The 21,206-nt window shown below is 35.0% G+C and overlaps 1 protein-coding gene across 1 annotated transcript in view; it reads right to left on the bottom strand.

The window, feature by feature from the left end:
* Positions 1-21,206, bottom strand: part of LOC134748803 (A disintegrin and metalloproteinase with thrombospondin motifs 7) — a 140,759-nt gene that overhangs the window by 64,739 nt on the left and 54,814 nt on the right. Inside the window, exon 3 of the mRNA XM_063683597.1 lies at positions 15,459-15,678. Within this exon, the coding sequence (XP_063539667.1) occupies positions 15,459-15,678 (220 nt within the window). The remainder of the gene's footprint in view (positions 1-15,458; positions 15,679-21,206) is intronic.

Here is a 21,206-nt window from a genome sequence, read left to right as displayed (position 1 = left end):
AACGTCTCATATTAGCATATTACCATAATTCTGAATTGCAGGTTTGCCTCTTAATATTCTCACACCCTCAGGCCTGCTATTTCTTGATTCTTTTAAACTACATTGACACTTAAAATCTTATAACAATAAGTCATACAGAGGTATTTATTCCGTAGCTGTACCAACTTTAAGTATACATGTAAACTTAAAGTGTGTGCAAAAAGGTTAAAATTTGCAGACAACTTTCAGAGGCTCGAGGACGCTGTAATTTTGGCGTCAGCAGCCTTTTGTTCTTTTATCGAACCTTTTACGAGGTCCTTGCACTTGTAAGTCTTGTAATAAATACAGTTCGAACAAGAGTTCAGCGACAGGGTTTAGCTGAGGTTTTGAAACACTGTATTTCTTCTTAACTGGTGCTTAAAAGTTACTTTATGCTTTCTAAGTTCCCTTAGAATTCTGATTTCAGTCGGTATTCTCATAGCTCAATAAACTCAATTTTATTTGACGGGATTTATGATGTGGCTTAGCTTGGTTGTGATTACGTTAGTTTAACATGTATACCTCTTTTATATCCTCCATTGACTCACTACGTTATAGCTAGAACTATTATAACTGTAGCGTAGCTTTTCAAGTCAATAAAATATCCTTTTACATTATATGCTTTCTTCTTTTCTAATATTGGATATGAGAACATGCAATTAACAGTCCAACTGATGTTTTATTTGTATATTCAAACATTATGACAGTGTAAATTACAATAACGAGTAGAGGAATCAGAAAGATTCATTAAATTATCACCAAGTAGTCTCAGCGGCTATGATTATAAGTAGTGACTGCGTATAGCAACAGTATAATCCTTTAGACTTACTAATTGACTATATTTTACCAGAATTTACCAGATATAATATATGACTTGTATCGTGTAAATTAGTTGAGATTACCAAATGGTCCACCATCGAAGTAAACCCTCTTAAAGTGATATCACTTTTGTCGAGACGTCGCTTTTTGTGGTTTTTTATTTTTTATTTTTTTATTTAGGCAACAAACAGTCATATACAAAAATGATGTAATAATAAGCAATGTGTTAATAGACCTTGAGTGCCCTACCTTAATTAAATAATTTCTAATCTAAAGTAGCTAGTGTAGGAGCAGTAAGCGGAAAACAAAGTTATCATTAATTAACAAACTTATCAGTAACTTGAAGTGTATCTATATTCATTCATCCATCCATGTATATGTATGTACGGGCAGGTTGCTTACTCGTACATACATCCACACGGGGTACACAAAGAAAGTTATAAATTATTTGTGCATAAGTTACCTATTACAATGTTAAATTATAGAAGTTGTTACAAAAGTTTAATTATACCTACTTAAATAAACAGTTTGTTATTGTTTACAATTTCGATTTGAAGTGAGTAATAATTTGTTTTTTAAAACTTTCACAGGTTTTATACGAAAAAAGATCAATGTGGGATACATTTATATTATAATAATTGAGACAACGGTTGAAATAAGAATGTGAGCAATATCTTGTACGAGAAAAAGGAATAGAAAATAATTTCTTATGGGTTTTGTAAAAATGATTTTAACTTAACTTCAACTCCGATTAAAGGTTCATTCATCGAGGTTGAACTGACAATAATCAATACTTGGCAGTAACATAAAAATAAATTTGTACAAAATTACGAAAAAAGTACAATTTCATGTAGTTTTATGTAATTTCAATAACATATTTGAAATTCTTGAACGACTGGTAAGTGGATATCGATTAATTTAATATAAATTCAGCTGCAATTTAACGGAAATAAAAGAGCGCTTTCGTAACGAAAAATACCAAAAAAATATTATTCGTTTAAAAGCAAGTTACAATAAATTTTATCAAATGGTGTATCTTTTAGACGGATAATTATTATTTATTGCAAAATAACCCGTCAGCCGCACATCAGTTATTGTTTTTTTTTTTTTTTTTATGTGATGTTCAGCAAACGAGCAGACGAGCCGCCTGATGGGAAGCAGTCATCGTCGCCCATGGACGTAAGCAACATCACAGGAGCCACTTAAGCATTGCCGACCCTTGAGAACCCTAAATACCCGCTGCTTGAAGAATCCCACGTCGTAGCACAAAGGAAATACCTCAGGAGGCAACTCATTCCACATTCTGCACGTTCTGGGAAGAAACGAGCGGGATGCCCGCTTATTCATGGTGTGCCATGTGTCTAAGAAGTGAGGATGAGCTTTGCTCCTTTGGCGGGAGGATATTGATATTAAATGTTTTGCAATAAGGGGATTTTTGTAAACGAATGAAAACAAACAAAATTTCAGTGCACTGCTCTACATACTACTAGTGTAGGCCAGGAAATAAATGCTCAAAAAAGTTATAGAGGAAAATGCTTGGAACACAATTTCTGACTCCGTAACTTTGTTTGGACTTGTTAGGAGGTGAATATATCAAACAGCCGTAACCTTGGTGCCGGGGAGGAGAGGGGGGTTTGAAGGTTCCATTTTCCGGTTTTTCGATTTCGTAGAAATTTGGTATAGAGATGGTTTGAGTCCCGGGACAGTACATAGGATAGTTTTTTTAACGAAAATCATTATTTGAGGATGTGAAAAGTGGGGTGGAAGTTTGTATGGGAAATCAATAACCGCTGGACCGATTTAAATAATATTTGGGATGGTCTACATGTTTAATTTAGTTGAAAATGATACCAAACATAACACTTCAAACCTAAACTTAAACAGTATTAACCTCAGGAATTCAACTTCGGCGAAGAAGCTGAATTGCCCTCACACCAAATTTCACACCGTCCTTCAAAGTATGATTTTTAGAGATTAAAACTATCTTATGTCCTGTCTCGGGACTTAATACATCTCTATACTAAATTTCAACTAAATCGGTTCAGCGGTTTAAGCGTGACGGGGAGTAAAAAAAAGGTATTAGTTTAAAGTTTATATGGTTTTACTTCGGAATGGTGTCAATGTGATACCATAAATAAATTTGGCACTCTCGAAAACTATACAAGATATCGAAAACATTCATTTTGTATAAGTGGCCATGTCGCTCCGACGCATAGTTTCTGAGATATAATCGAAAAATCGAAAAATGGAAGCTTCAAACCCCCTCTCCCCCCGGCACCAGGGTTACGGCTGTTTGATATATTCACCTCCTAACAAGTCCAAACAAAGTTACGGAGTCAGAAATTGTGTTCCTAGCATTTCCTTCTATACTTTCTTACTGCTTGACCTATAGAGCAACCAGTTTATTGACCGAGGTAATAAAATAATAATTGAATGTGCAGGCCCTATACTAACTTACTATTAGTTTTACGACCGTTATTATATCTATTTACGTTAATTTTTAATACCTTAGTTAATTTCTGTTTGAGTTTACTTAATGCTTTTCGTAATAACATCGTTTTACGTTATTTTACCTTGATTTTAAGGGTCCCCGGCAAGCTCGGTTCTCCAAACTCCAAACAAACGTAGTTACGCTCTCATTTTAAAACGAGTAGCTAGTTTGCTCTGAAACTTTGTACTTACAATAGGTTAAGGTATATCTATATCTGTAATTAGTTTATGTAGCTTCAGATACCATAGTTAAAAATACAGCGGATTTAAAATTTTCATTTAAATCTTGTTTTTGCTCTATTTCGTTTGTTTTATAAACTGGAGCTATATAAACTAATTACAGACCTAGATATACCTCATATCATTGTATGGGCCAAATTTCATTACAATCCAACACGTAGTTTTAAAATTAGAACGAAACTCCGTTTGTATAAGAAGGTGTAATTCGGTCGAGCTTGCCGGGGACTCTTAATGGAACGTGAGATCGAAATGGAATTAGCACCAGTGATAATAATCTATACGCTCCTAATGAATAGTACTTAATAACCTCTAGGTATATCTGTAAATGCGAACGTATATGATTGTACGCTGACGTCAAAATATGCGCACACTTAAAAATTTTATTCCATTGAAATAAATCTGAAAATTTGTACATAATAATGACGGCTCCTGTATCAGATAAAGGTAACCAGAGAGTAGAACCTACTGAGAGTCAAGTGGTGTAGTAAGTCCCAATATATTTCAAGTAGTTTCTATCTTACTCGCAACGGATCTTTAGGCTTTTATAATTTCTGCACCACTTTTTCATTCGGATTTTATGTACCTAATTTTTACTCGGAACCACTGTGTTGTATTGCAATTCGTGCCTTTAAGCAAATAAGGCTGTAGTTTACTTATTCCCACGCCTGTTGGCTTAGCAGTATATTAAGACATGGGGCACATCTAGAAAGTACTGAATTAAATAACGATCAACCCGCTCCCATGACAACTACGTTTTCGGTATACCATATTAGGCTCGTCCCCGCTACGGAGGATTGCGCAATGCTTGCAATATTCATCGTTCATTGTATTACAATAAATTCCCCGATAAATATGTATGAACCGAACAGAATAGGTACCTCTTTCAAACTGAATTTTTGCTTTGTCGCATTGAAGATGCACATACTTATCCCATTTCGTTGCAAGGGAGTGTCATTTATGACCTAAAAATCAAGGCAAATTGATTGATCGCTGTTTTTATTTTTATACGATTATGTAACGTCAAAACAAGGTGTATGCTTTATGCATAGGTCTCTTCTCTCCGGATTGACCAGATATTTTTTCTAGAACATAAAAAAAAAGTTTACGAGGCACAGTACGGCAGTAGTTTAGTAGGCAAAATATATCTTTTGTTTGTCATTTTAAAAAATACACTAAGTATAGGCTTATTCCCGTTACTTATGCCGGAGCTATTAGCAGTAAGTAGTGTAACCAATGCATAAAGGAAAAAATTTCTTTTGTATAACAGATTAGGCCCCGAGCCCGAAAAAAACATCTGAGATAATTATACGGATCCCTAAAAACAATATGCTATCTTAATGCAGTCGAAAAGTTCTAGAATAATTATTTGTTATACTCATTCACAGGAGACATACTTATAACATATCTCGGCAAGTCAGCGTAACTTTAACTTGGTAATAACTCTCATTGAACCATTCACATACGGGTCACACTTGCACTTGCCTCCGCTAAGGGTATTATTAACCTTGCAATTAACTTTCTTATGCACCAAACCGTTATCTTAGCGCAAAAACTGCACTTACAGCTTCCGAGTACCCAGTGCGAGTGATAGCAGCTTCCGAGAACCAATGCAAGGCGAAATCCCACTTCCGCGGCCCGCTTTGATCACTTGGCCGTCTTTCCGAATGCGTGCCGAGCGGGCGAGCTGACGGCTCAAAGAACCAGTATAAAGTGTGCTCTGGCTTCTTATTTTATAGCGTGGTAATGTTAGATCTGCAACTCTGCTTTACAATGAGGTTAAACTAAAGTTCTTTAAGTATCTACAGAACAATATATTTTTTTACTTGTTTTTTTTGTTGAAGACAAGCTTAGGTATTTAATTTTTTTTTTTGATGCAAGTGTTCAAAAACCAACAATTAAAACATGTTCCAAAAGTTCTGCTTAGCTGTATTACGGGTTTTATATCCTCGAAAACGAATATTTCACGGTTGTGCCTCCTTCAAGAATCTAAAGACCACATTACACTGGTCCGCACGAAAACTCGCCCACATCAGAATAGGCCTGCACCCGACAAACGATGTTCATGATTGTCGCATAAATCTCCTCTTCGTTATGCAACCTTATCTGACATGCAATTAGCCGAGACGGTAAGCATCAGGACATCGAGCTGTCCGTGTGCGATTCAATTAGACGTATGAAATGTACTGGCGGATGGATTGCTTTTATAGCATCAAGGCCGGTGGGCATCAGTCGCGATTATGTTCGCGGGTCGTGAGAAATGCCATAGGACCAACTCCAAAACTGGTTGAAGATCAGTTGACATTCGGATTATTCCCTATTCAACACGAGATTCAATAAAGCAGCGATAATTTCCGATAGTAATTTTTACATACAACTCTCCCTCGCGAGAATAAACAAATGTTAAAGGAACACAAACCGGTTTTTTTTAAAATTTCTATCATAAAAACAATAAAACAGTAAGAAATATCATAACTTATTCAAAAACTAGTCCCATAAAATCATCCAGTCTACCTTGTATCCGTCCAGACCCAGTGAAAGTCAACGTGCCAATGATTGCCAAACTACCATTAATCGTAGACAAAAGCAAAATTGATAGATAAAACGAACGATTGTCCCGAGATAGCGCTAACAATGAGTCGCCTAATCGCGAACATTTATCGGATTCCTAAATGCGTGTCCTGAGTGCTATTTACCTCACTCGATCACGAGATTATTTAATAACAAAAGTTATCAGTTAATCTCGTGAGTAAGGCGGTGCGTGAGGCCGGCAAATGAAGAGAGTTGTAAATTACAACTAGCTACGATTACATACACCTGTATGAATCAAGAGTCACCTTTTATATTTAATGGAACTAGAAACTAATTTTAGAAATTGTATTATTTAACTGTACCTAAAAAAACGTAGGTATTTTAATTATAAAACAGGGACGAGTCATTTCAATTTGTACTTATATGCTGGGAATAATATCTGATAGAATATAATTACCTACAAGGCGTAAATTATTCGTATTATTTAGGACAAGAATGTTGTTACAGCGCCCGATTAGGAAATCATTATATCTAGCCAAAGATAAACAAGCTTTAGGCTCGATTCGGAAAATGGAACTAACAACGGGATTATTGATAATTAAGAACATGTTTTCAAAGGAAGTTTAGTAAAACGTAGTGCTACTTGTATTAAATGCACATTATATGTATATTATATGTATATAGGTATTATACGTATATCTTATATTCAAAATCCTTTTTTGTATCTATACCACATACAAAATTTACTTAAAGGTTAGCCGAAGGAGATCCCTTAAGGGGATAAGTTCGCCTTTGTATACATTTACTGTATTCTCTCTGTGTTATGCACTTGTTTTGTGCAATAAAGTGTTTACTACTAGGTACTGAGAATGAGAATGAGAATGAGAAATTTATTGATAACATTATTAAATAATCTTACACGTCACACAGCATACACATCATTATCACAATAATACATAATAGAGTAGATTATCACAATATTAAATTATTCAGTTATTTTACACACTACATACTACTACATAGGAGTTCAAGGCTACAATTACATATCCACATATGCAGATGAGACTTTCGAGTGGGTTAAGTACCTTCAAACTTCAACATTTTTTTATTTATTACAAAAAGGCAAGCATTTGACCGCAATCTCACCTGATGGTAAGTGCCGATGCAGTCTAGGATGGATCATGCTTACCTAAAAGATGTCTATTCACTCGATTTAAAAAGATTTATTCAGCAAATAGGCCACAAGGGCACTTTTACACGTCAACGTGGAATTTACATACAAATAAAAACACATCAACAATTATAAAATCCATCTAACTGCAAATATCAATAGTACATATTACAATTACTTAAAGATGTATAAAGTCTCTTAATGTCGAATTACAAAAAAACTATAATAAGACACAAAGATAGATATAACTCCGTAATAGATGGATACAGTCTAAGGAAAAAACGTGCCTCGAAAATCAAGAAAATTTGATTCTCGTTCAGAGGGCGCTACTAGTTTTGGCCTACAGTCGTATAGATGGCGTTGACGGTTTCGTTTGTTATTTAATAATTTTAACGCATATCAGTGAAAGAACATGGGTCAAAATCATAAAAATAATTTATGCAAATAAAAAAAATCATTTATCTATATTTAAATACATTCTATCGTATTTTTATAAATATTTATTTTTAGTTTTAAAGTGTGTCGACAGATGGCAGTGAATTTACTGGGGTTACAAAATTTACTATGACAGTACCGCTCTAGTATAAGTTACTCTATGATAAGACACAACATTTTGTGCTTGTATGTAACATAAAAAGCGGTATAACTTTTGTTAAATTTTATCCTTTCAAACAAACACAAAATGTCAAACAGTTATCAAGTTTGTTAGATTTAACAGACGTTTATAAAAACAACATAAAACGCTACAATATTCTGAAACCAATGTTTAAGTTTAACGCGTAGATTGAAAAGATCTGCACTGAGTTAACTCAGATTGACTGTAAATATAAACCGAAATAGCTCAACTAATTTATTAATTCCAGTATCTAAGAGCGATGGATTAGGCGAGCGGCCAACGGCTTGTCTTGAATTAATATCTCGTAGCTGAAATGTAGGTATTACGATTATTAGAGTAGCCATTGTCAGTTATAATTAGATAACCAGAGACAATACATCTAATTTATTTAGATGTGGCTTATATGTGTCACCAACTGTTTCTTTACGTCACCGATCACAAACACATCGTTTTCTTTTTCATGAGTAATAATATAAAATATAACCTATCGTGTCGTTGTGGCTAGGTACCTATGGGGCGCATTTTCTATGAAAAGGGACCTTATTGTCGATGGCGCTTACGCCGCACAGCGTCGCGCGGCATTGCATTTACTTCGGAGCATCGTTTATAACAGAGATGGGCATTAATCGATTAATATTTTAGTTAACTAATCAATCGATTAAAAATATCAATCGTCATTTTTTAATCGCGATTAATTTAGTTGCGATTAAATTAGTTGTGAGAATGTTCGACTAACAACTAAATTAGTTTTAGTTTCAATCGACTAAATTTCACGATTAAATCTATATTAAAACTACGTAGTCGCCCGTTTTTGCATTTTTTATCTTGCAATATGTAACTACAAGTACGTATGTATGTAACATACGGAGGTACTCGTATGTTGTAACTATGTTAGTTTGGGTAGAATTTTGCGACTTATTTTGAAGCAGATATCTTCATCCGATTGAGCTAAAATTATGTATACACGTTTAATTTGAAATGCTTGAATGACAATGCAAATAATGCCATAATATTATTATAACGATATAGGTAATAACGACAAATAGCGAAAAACTGTATTGTTTACAAATCGCAAACAATAAAGTAGGTTGGTGCATCTATCTATATCTATACTTCTATCTATCTATCTATACTTATAATAAAGCGGAAGAGGGTCGAAAGTCTGTACATGGAAGATATTCGAAAAAAAATTGGCTGGGGATACTTAGAATCGATAACAGAACACATTCCAACAGTTTTTAGAATTTTTGTCTGTTTATCTGTTTGTCTGTTTATCTGTTTGTCTGTTTATTTGACCGCGCTACAAATGAAAACGGCGGAACGGATTTTGATGCAAACTTTACTAATCTGTCGAAAAAATCCACGGCCAGGTTATAGGCTATAAAAATTTGAGAAATTTTACCCCTAAGGGGGTTAAAAAGGGGGATGAAAGTTTGTATGGAGTTCAAGATTTATTTTAAGCTAGCAATTTGAAACTTCGTAAGAAGATATATTATTGAAATACAAGAAAACTAATTTCAGCGTTTTTGAAAATTCATCCCATAAGGAGGTGAAATAGAGGTTGAAAGTTTGTATGGAGTTCAATTTTTTTTTTGAGTGCGTTACTTGAAACTTTGTATAATGGGCATATTATTATAATATACAGGAAAAGTAATTTTAGCGTTTTCAAGAATTCGTCACCTAACAGGGTTAAAAGGGGGTTGAAAGTTTGAATCCATTACAAATGCTTTGAAACTTCTTAGAAATGTATGATAGACGATTACAAAAAAACTAATTTTGACGTTTTTGGAAATTTAACCCCTCAGGGGGTTGAAAAGGGGATGAAAGTTTGTCTTGGGGTGCAAATTTTGCAAAACGTTAATTATATTAAAAAGCAAGAATTTTTTTTCAGCGTTTTTAAAAGTTCATCCCCCATGGAAAAAGGGGTTAAAAACTTTATCTTCATAACTATATCATTTTAGCTACTAGGCCAAGTTAGGTATCGTTTTTGTATAAATCGGGTATGCCGAATTCATTTATGATATCAAAATGACACCATTCCCGAGTGAAAACACAAAAAAAATGAAAAAACTTTTTTTAATTTCTCTTTACGCTTAAACCGCTAAACCGATTTAGATAAAATTTGGTATAGAGATAGTTTGAGTCCCGTGGAAGAACATAGGGTAGTTTTTATCCAAAAAATAGAGACTGCGTTTGCATGGAGAAGCGGCCGTGCCCTTTCCTCTTAATAATGGTCACGAATTTTTCAGTAAATGTCAAACGATTTGGGACTTATACGCGTTACCATGCCTTCCCGAAAAAAATCGAATCTTTCGCGAAAGTCTCGCAATGCATTGCGGCCACAAGGGGCACGGTCTCAGGAGTCTAAGAAAAACCACGGTGAGAGACTCAGTGGCGCTAGCCAGGCAGGTCGCTTCGCTTTCGGCTGAAACGGCAAGCCAGCGCGAGTCTCGATTGTGATCCCAAATACATCGTACGCAATACATATATAGGCGCAGATCCTGACGGAGTGTGGCGCCGGAGAAGCCGTGTTCATCCTGCGTATCCCCCTCCATTCCGAGCAACTTCCCGTTCCGCTTTAAGCGCCTACAGGTCCCCGTGAGCGCCTGCTTCGCTATGACTATCAACAAGTCGTAGGGGCAGACGCTACGCAGTTGCATTTCCCACTCCGAAAACAACAAAAAAAGGGGCAGACACTGCCCGCCGCCGGCGTCATGCTTAGACTGATTTCACTGGAGGACCGATTTGGATGACATGATTTTGATGGGAACACCCAAATATTCCGAAATACGTTTTTTCGATTTTTATAACCACGACTTTCATAATCCCGATTATTTATAAGTCCGAAATATCAAAATTACGATTTTTAAAAACACGATGGAATAAAATCACGAATGTGCTATTTCCGAAAACTTTAAATCCGATTGTCACTTGACAGAAAGCTTAAAGTTCCGATTTTACACTTTTCCGAAAATATTTTTTTTCCGAATTCCTAAATTCCGAAAAATCATTGTCCGATCGGAAATAAAATAATTCGGTATTCAGAAATTCGGTTTTTTAAGATTGGAAAAATGAAGTCCGTGATATTCAAATGAAGACTCACGTTTTAGTAATTATTACGGGTACCTGTCGTGCCGCGTCATGGCATTCGGCATAAAATATTTTTGGCATAAAAATTCGGCATAAATAAATTAGACAGAACTGCGAACCGGAACTGTTGCTAGAAGTGGGTTAGGTTAGGTTAGAACTGCGACCCCCAAGAAAACAAACTGTTGCTAGAAGTGGGTTAGGTTAGGTTAGAATTGCGACCCCCAAGAAAACGAACTGTTGCCAGAAAAGTGGGTTAGGTTAGGTTATAACTGCGACCCCCAAGAAAACGAACTGTTGCCAAAAAAGTGGAAATTTAAAAATTGGGATATTTAAAATAGGAATCGGATAAGGGCAATTCCGAATTCGTGATTTTGAAAATCGTAAATGTTAAATTCGGTGTTTGCCACCATCGGAATTATTATAGTCGAAATTATGTAGTTCGGAATTTACAAAATTCGGCTTTTTGGGTTTTCGGAAATATAAATCTTCGTGATTTTCATCATTCGTAATTATGACAGTCGGAATTTTGATGGGTCGAGCATTTAAAAATCGGAATGATAAAATTCGACATTCTAAAATTCGGAATAATATTTTTTCGGAAATATGTAGTGTACCCGATTTGGATAGGTACAGTCAAGGACGTAAAAATACAAAAATGGTACTGTATCGTTCGATATACACCTACTACTCTATGCCGTTTAAATCACGTCAAAAATTTGAATAAGGGCAACAAAAACCTTTTGGAGTGTAATTTTATTTAGTGGTAGCAAAGAGGATGTAATATTATAGAGCGGTACTGTCATAGTAAATTTTGTAACCACACTGCCATCTATCGACACACTTTAAAACTAAAAATGAAGATTTATTAAAATACGATAAAATGTATTTAAATATGGATAAACGATCTTTTTTATTTGCATTAATTATTTTTATTTTTTTGACCCATGTTCTTTCACTGATATGCGTTAAAATTGTTAAATAATAACAAACGAAACCGTTAACGCCCTCTATACGAGAGTAGGCAAAAGGTAGTAGCGACATCTGATCGAGAATCAAATTTTCGTGATTTTCGAGGCACGTTTTTTCCTTAGACTGTATCCATCTATTACGGAGTTATATCTATCTTTGGTGGTAGGTACCTAATTGTAAAATATTTTATCTGGACTACAGTCCTCTAGCGTATCCATTTGTCAACTTTACTTTAAGTTCCGTCTCCCGGGGACAGGGAGATAAATTAGGGGTGAATTAGCCGCTTACTGACACAGACCGAATTCCACGCAGGCGAAGCCGCGGGCACAGCTAGTTATTAATACTTTGAATTATACGATACTGAGTAAATCTTAGACATAGAAACTATCAATATTTTGCTGTCTCTGACAATAGTAAAACTCTTTTTAGTGTCACGCGGTGACAAAACAATGGGATAATCCTACTTACCTGGAACTGGAAGTTGTTTGTTGCATTTTGGTGCAAGTGCCGACGCATCTTCTAAAAATAACACGTTCTATTGAATGACACATCTGCATGTTGTTTATTATATACGCGGTCTATTTTGTTTTTAACGTGTGGTCATTAAACTTACTTACTTTAGTAGCAAAATAATAGTGAGAACAGATCTCACTCCTTAGAAACGGTCAAAATATCGTAAGTAATACATGACTATTTTATTTTTAAACATCCGTTAAGATGTCCTAATCAGTCTGTCAACATAGCCATACCGAGGTATTCTATTCAATTTGCTTCTAACATTAGTCGCGAGAAAATAGTCTAACTAATTAGTCGATTACAAAATTTAGTTGTCCGAAATCAATCGGCAACTAATTTAGTTGCAACTAAATTAGTTGCACTCTATACAACTAAGATTGATCAATCGTCGTTTTCAATCGTCAGTCGCAATTAATTCTTGTAATCTTAATCGTTAATCGTTAGTCGATTACATTTTGCCCATCTCTGGTTTATAATGACGTGATGAGCGCCATCGACAATAAGGTCCCTTTTTATAGAAAATACCACATATTAGTCTGATTGTCGTTTGTATTTTATGGTAATTTGTATGCTCAGACCATTGATGTGTGATATTCTTTAAGCCACTAGAAAATATCACAAATTAACTGGGTCATAATGTAGTATGTAGCCGTATGATAAAAAAACATACATTTTAATTTATATATGTTGACCTAATTTCATAATTAATAAATTAAATAAATTCTACTTAAACGCTAACAACTACTATAAATATGTCTTCGCTAATCTTTGAATAAAATCTAGAAACGTAAATAATCAAGGAATTGGCGCCGATGTACAATAGCAACAACTATGATAATCCAGGGTTTTAGAAAGACATCATAAAGATCTTGTTTCGTAACTAGTTAAACAACCTAGACAAACCAGATTTCAAACTTTTTTTCTGCGGTTTTCTTTGTGCGCTGGCCATTAATAATATTCAAAAGTAAACAAAATAATTTAAAAAACAAACAAACGGACAAGTTGAATAGGTAGGAGTAATTTATTAGTATCTTATTATGTTAATTAAAGTGTGTAATATGCGCCTAATTATCACATTCGCATGTCTAAATAATGTATCACCTACAGGCGTTTTGACCAAAGACAAGACACGCCTTGTACAGATTTGCGCTTGATTTAGTCCCATACATACATATTTCAATGTTTTTTTGCAATCTGTCGATTTGAGTAGGTAAAAATAGTAAAAATAAAGCATTATGTTGCACCGAGTTAACAGATAAAAGTTAATCGTGGGTGACATAAAGTCACAGTGGTGGTGGGTGACATAATAATGTAGAGACAGTTTTGAAGGTCTAGTCTAAAAAATTAAAAAAAAATTGTTGGGTTTGGGAGCTCTAAATTTCAGTAAAAAATCATTGACGTTACTCGTACTTATTTATTGAATAAGAAAAATCTACCTTTAATAACAGTCAGTAATGGTGATTAACAATTAAACTCTTTTATTGAAAACAACTAAAATATTTAGTATGTATTAATACAACCTCATTCCTTTTAAAAGTCGGTTAAAAATGTAGCAACATTAATTGAAATCACCTTGTATCGAAACACACGATAGGTAGGTAGGTAAGGTACCCGTGCAGGTTACGGTAGGTTAAGGCTACATACTTACATAGACTGTTAAAATCATATTCCTGTTGCACCGCGCCGTAGGTTCTACACACTAGGTACTATATTATTCTATTAAAAACTCTTCTGATCAATATTCAAATAACTTTTAGGATTGAGGGATGATTTTTAATAACAGCTCAGTAAACGCTATCAATTATTAATGTCATGTCTGTTACCATTGTTATCTCACAGATGGCATAATTTAAATTATCTTAATTTCACATGGTTTAGATACTACAAGAGACCTCCCAAAAGGAATACAAAACACTCATTCAACATACAAAGTAGTTTTACGACTTTTATTACAAACCTTGAACTTGTGACTTGAATAAATATGTGTGATTCAGTATCAAATCGTCGTGAGATTGATAAGTTCAGCAGAAGTTCTAAAAATAGTACTGTGTTGTTTTCTCATGACTTTTATGAGTTTCATTAGGTACTGATTGGATTGTGTAATTGACAATTCAGATTGTTGTGATAAGCAAAACAGAAGTTTGTACGATAAACAGTCACCTATCTAATGATGAAATCACTTTTTGTTAAGTACACAAAAAATGTGTCACGGGACATTTATATTGTGCCCATGACAGCAACTAACTTATCATGTTTTATTGAGGATATGGTCACGTCTCATAGCGCGTATTCAGATTAGTTTTTTGTTCCTAAAAAAGTAAGTAAAAGGTTCATCACCTCACTAGCTCGGAAAGACTTTTTTGTTGAAAATCGGCTTGCCAAGGTTTTTTTTTACTAGTTGCTTTAATTGCTTTTCCACTCTAGTGGATTTTGTAGTAAACTTTTAGTCGCAAATATTAATTGATAAATAATTAGGTGTAAGGGTTAGACTATACTAGAGATCTTTTCTATCTAGTTATATCCTTTTTATATCTAGTTTTAAGTACAGTACTTAGAGCGATGCTTTAAAATATTACAAGTCCAGCCAGCGAAGGACTCTAAAATCGAACCAAGAGCAAAAGGTGGAGAAAAGGGATGTCTCTGTCAGCACAAGTACTTAGTTTAAAAAGTAGGCTTCTGAGTGGGAAGTGTTGTGATTGTTTCAAGCTACGAGTCGCAATTTTCACATATTTTTTTAACTTCATGCCTGCAAGGATAAAACTAGATATAGATACCTACAGTTACACTTGTAACTGACCCGTGACTGCACAAAAAGGGTTGTTATGTTGTCATGTCACCGTTTTATGCTCTTCATGAGCTAATACACGATTTGCTAAAAAAACTCACTACAGTATATATTAGTGTCCTGCAATGTACAGTAAAAAAAAAAAGCTAGATATAAAGGCTTATTAAAAACGAAAAGTAAAAAGAAAAATAGGCAAAATGGAGAAAGGAACTCACCGCAAATCAAGCCTCAACTCCCGGCCATCAACAGTGAGGTTATAGTGCACGGCGTGCGGCAGCGCGTGCTCCACGCCACGCAGGTCGCGCCGCGCGCGCGCGTGCCCGTGCTCATGCGCGTGCGCCACCGCGCGCGATACCAGCCGCCCGTCGCGCGTGACCTTGACCGGTGTTGACACTTGCACTTGCGAGGGGTCCAGGTGCACATGGGAGTAGAGACCTGGAATGAGGTGTTTGGTGAGGATTCTTGGAAAAAACGCTTGTCAACACTAGGGTTTGATGAAAAATATGAAGCAAGTGAGTGAATGAGGTCCCACAGCTCTTTCATTCCATTTCATTCAAATTCAATTAGGTATATATGGATCGGAGATGTCAGCATGGAGACTACAAAAAGGAGCCAAATCTCTATGTATGAAAAGTGTCCATCAAAAAACAGTAATTAGGCGGCGCCACCATACACCGAAATACTACCAAAAACAACCTACGTAATTTGGTCGGGTTATTTGTTGCCTTATATGGTTCATGTTATACTCATGTCCCAGAGCCTAACTAGCGCCACCGGAGATATTAGGAACTATTATTTAAAGCTGAAAGCGGTCACTTTTGCAACAATTCTGCCATAAGAGATTGGCATCCTTTCTATACCATCCATAGATGTCAGTATCGAAAGTGACGTTTTCGTTTGAAGAAACGTCACTTTTGACACTGACGTATCCGATCCATGTCGTATATTTAGCAAATTTTTCTTAAAGTTCGAATCAGGCCGTTACTCTGTATAATTATAGCCTAGCAATAAGTCACTAGATAAAACTCTCCTTTTCGTATGTAAGATGTGCAGATTCGCGTTTTATACATATAAGGGCTGTAACTCTAACCTTGTTAACAGCTAAGTATTGCAGATGTTTGTCTTTCTGTCTAACAACCATATTTAAAAAAAAAACCGACAAGAGCGAGTCGGACTCGCCCACCGAGGGTTCCGTACATTTTTTTTTACAAATTTATTGTTTTTAGATTTTTACCCCTTACTTGTAGTGTAATGCGATATTACTTGCCTTTCGTAGTTCTAGGTGAACGGGAAGTACCCTATAAATTTTGATTCCCTTTTGAGTGTGTCGAAATACTTGTATCTTTTTTTTTACGTTTGAAGCTGTGAAAAAATCAAACAGAAGTTTAATTTTTCCACAGCTTCAAGGGACTGTAGACTATAGACTTGAGTATATGGTTTATATCGACAAAATAATGAGAATTTCTGCTAGCACAACCGTTACCACGAAGTGATTGTAATGAAGGCTACCGTGTTTAATTTCGCCGCTAGGGGCGCTAGTGTAGATGGAGGTCTTTCAAAATTACTTTGACTTTGACTAAGCATGTTGAAAAAATTGCACATTTAGATGTTAAAATACTTTTGTGTATATTAGAACGTATTGATTTTATAAAAATAAGCATAGAAGAATTTTGAGATCTGTTTTTCTGGACCTACATCTACAGTAGCGCCACCTGGTGAGCACAAAAACGGTAGTCCTCATTTGTCCTCTATTCACTAAACATAATGCGATTGATATTCATGGTTAGAAAGTAATATGCTATTTTAAAAGAGTATTCTACAACGTGTCCAAGAAAATCGGAAGTAAACGGATATTACGATTAGGTAAACAAACGGAAACGCGGCATTGACTATCATAATGCTGATAAAACGTATCTACATATGTATAATAATATACCTATACATATATTTGCTGTCATCTTTTGCACATGTTTACTAATGATAATGATGCAAGATATATCACACCATATTTGCAATGTGATACCGTTTGTGTAAATAGTGAATTGGGCAGGTTATAGCGGTTTTGTCATTATCATTGTTACTATCTTCTGAGAAAATATTGACTATTAAAAAAATATGAAATAGTAGAAAAAAAAAATGTAATATCACAGAACTTAGCACGAATATTATTCAGAACTGTGAGGCTTGAAATGACAGTAATATGAAAAAAAAATTACATATTTTTTCTTCAAAGTATTGATATAAAGGTGTGTACAGTATTTTTAACGTAAAACTATTCGATAGCTATGCCTATATGCAATATATCAACTATGTAGTAACTTTCTCAATAAAACTATTATACAGGTTCTGAGTTTCTGGTGTGTACCTAACTAAAGAACGCACACCTACAATGGTTTCGGATTCGAATTTAAAGGGGAATATCACAGAACTTAGCACGAATATTATTCAGAACTGTGAGGCTTGAAATGACAGTAATATGAAAAAAAAAATTACATATTTTTTTCTTCAAAGTATTGATATAAAGGTGTGTACAGTATTTTTAACGTAAAACTATTCGATAGCTATGCCTATATGCAATATATCAACTATGTAGTAACTTTCTCAATAAAACTATTATACAGGTTCTGAGTTTCTGGTGTGTACCTAACTAAAGAACGCACACCTACAATGGTTTCGGATTCGAATTTAAAGGGGATTCCTATGAGAGTTTCATATATATACTTAATATAAATTAATTATTGCTATTAAGTTAGTAATATGTTTTCCTTGCTTCAAAAGGCAATCATTATTGTATATGTAACCCTTCAAGTCCTTATTGGAGCTAATTTAGAACGAGTCGAAAATACTTGTGTTACGAGACATCGGCATGTCATGTCAACCAATAATGAAAACAAGAAGCATTGTCAAAGCTCGTCATTTAGACTGGTTTTTTTCACTCGTCATTGTGTATGGAAATTACCGCTGTATGCCAAAACGATAAAGGCAGACTCAATATAAATGTACAGGCCTTAACACTCATAGGCATACACTTAATTCTTTATTCTTTCGAGCGGTAGAACAATCGTTTGGACAGAACTTATATGGACAAGACTGACAATCTCCATACAGCATTTCCATTAAACTATACCCATGCACTGACCTTATTTGGCATGGTTATATATAGTACAATATCTGAGATAAGACCTAGTTAGATCGATTTTTTCGAAAACCCCCAGCCGTTTCCGAGATTCCCGAAATATATGAATATATATACAAGTACGTTTAAAGGTATAAGAATGTAGTAATTTTTTACATTGTTACCTATCTAAATGGTACTAAATATTATAGATTTATAATCTATGGACGATGTCGTTTGTCTCACTTATAAGTTTCTGTTAAACTAGAATTTAACTATTACCTTGTGAGTTATACTGTATTTTTTGTCCCAAATAAACAAATAAAAACGTCATGCCTCATCATTGCTGTAGGTAGATGCATCTCGCTTTCGTCGCAAAACAACTGTTATCTCACTGCTATTTAAAGTTGGATTTGTCTTAACTAATCTACAATAAAAGCGCCGTTAAGGCTTTATAGACATGGAAATTAAAGTGCAACCATGTAGTGAGCTTTCTGAGAGGGTTAAAATAGATGGCGCTGTCTAATTTCCGTGCCTTAAAAGGCTGTATTAGGTTTTAAAGTACATATCTAATTACATGTTAGAGGCAACAATCTTGCAAGTAGAGAATTCACAGTTCTCATACGCACAAAGAACTACAAAAGCAGATAAAGGGCGTGTATGTGGCATTTAGATTGTCAATCTCCTCTATTAACTAGTCTCTGATTTAGGTTAGGAGCGGGTCAATGTCACGCCCCGCGGCCCGCGCCCTAGCAGATGGCGCCACTGGCGGTGGCGCCGGCGCACCCGAAAACATTACCCTACTGTCAACTTTTAAACAACGTAACAACATAGTGCTACAATGCGGGTTAAGACGTTTTTAATATTAGTGTATCTAACGGTGTTTTTATCAGGTTGATTACACTTAATGAAGCCTATTAAATTAGATTGTTTACGTTACTCGCTCGTACTTATAGGTGCTTACGACGCGTGCGTTTACGTTAATAGCATAGGTATTTAATTGCAAGCATTTATCACATGCGGCTTTGGACCTTAATTGGTGCATAATTTTTACATAAGAGTGCGGCCATTCTGAAGCGTGGCGAGATTAGCATCGCTCGCTAATATGTATATAATTGAACCCATACCTTACCTTATACTTTAATTTGACGATCATTACGAGATACTTAGTTATAAATAGCCAAATTGACATCTTTTTCGTAATTATGCTATTATTTGACATTGTATATTTATTTGACTTTTTGATGAATTTATTTTGCTATTGATATTTGATGATGATTTTTATCTACATTGACATTTGTATATAATATATATAGGTAGTTGACAATCATAATATAGATTCGTATGGATTAGCTTAAGGGTACAAATTTAGTTCCGCTCTCATTTTAAAACTACGTGTTGGATTGTAATGAAACATTGCACATACAATGACATGAGGTATATCTAGGTCTGTAATTAATATATAGGTCCAATTTATAAAACAAACGAAATAGAGCAAAAGCAAGTTTTATATGAACAACTTAAGTTCGCTGTATTTGTTTTTACTATTCTACCTGAAGCTACATAAACTAATTACAGACCTAGATATACCTTACCTTATTGTAAGTACAAAGTTTCAGAGCAATCTAGCAAGCCGTTTTAAAATGAGAGCGTAACTACGTTTGTATGGAGAAACGAGCTTGTCGGGGACTCATAAGTTCTGATAAACAAAGTTTTTGCACGGAGCATTTAATGCACATGCGAATGCAAGTAATTCGTAATTGAAGTATGAGCCTAGGAGGCCAGTGCGTGTCGTTTTTCTGCCACTGGATGGGCTAGGAGCAATTTTCTATGAAACTCGGGAGCATTGTCAGCGCGCCATTCGACACTTAGCTGACCGCCACACAAGTTCCAACGACCCGCTTTTAGTGTTATCATCGATAACGTCATAGATTTTGTCATTATCTGAATGAGAATGAAGGGATGGTTACGTTTTGTATATGTATTTCTTTACCACGCCATGACCTGCTATCATGGTCGCATTTTTATCACTTGTCATGTTATTTTTTTTTTTTTTTTTTTTTATGAAATAGGAGGCAAACGAGCAGACGGATCACCTGATGGAAAGCGATTACCGCCGCCCATGGACACCCGCAACACCAGAGGGGTTGTAAGTGCGTTGCCGGCCTTTAAGATGGGAATACGCTAATTGTTATGCGTCACTTTCGCACTTACAATTACATACTTGTTAGAACGTGGCAGGCATGATGACAGATGATAAAAAACCGACCATCTTAGCCCTACAGCTTGTTTAAAGTTTTAATTCATAAAAGATTTAATTCTGGATGGCTTTAATCAACACGTCAACAGTGAATATTGAAATTGTATGCAAATGATTACAAAAATACGTTGCGGTTTTGAAGCTGTCTACCAGAATGAATTTTTGCGGCATTTTTTGTGATGAAATTAAGTTCGTACCAGATTAGTTTTTTCTTATTTGTTTTTACTTAGTAATACAATTTAATGTAAGAATTTTTATTAATTAAGTAGATAGATTTTAATAGTTCTGGAAACGACTTGCGGTCCTAATTACAATGAAGCCTAGAACTGGTATCGATTGACCAATACATATCAGATCGATTGCTAATTGTTAGAGTTATCAGTATCACGAACCGACATACAGTTAACTGAGCCGGTCTTTGTCTTCATTACACTAACGATTCGTTTCCCTGGTTTTTCAACATAAATGGAACACTTACATCATCGTATGATAATAATTGATACGTAATGATATTTTAATTTGATTCAATTACTGACATATACTCATGCCAAAACGATTTGCTAGATTGCATATCTAATGGTGAATCTT

This window comes from Cydia strobilella, chromosome 17, assembly GCF_947568885.1.
Source record: "Cydia strobilella chromosome 17, ilCydStro3.1, whole genome shotgun sequence".
Classification (NCBI taxonomy): Eukaryota; Metazoa; Arthropoda; class Insecta; order Lepidoptera; family Tortricidae; genus Cydia; species Cydia strobilella.
Note: the sequence above shows the minus strand (reverse complement) of the source record. Positions and strands in the feature narration are given on the sequence as shown.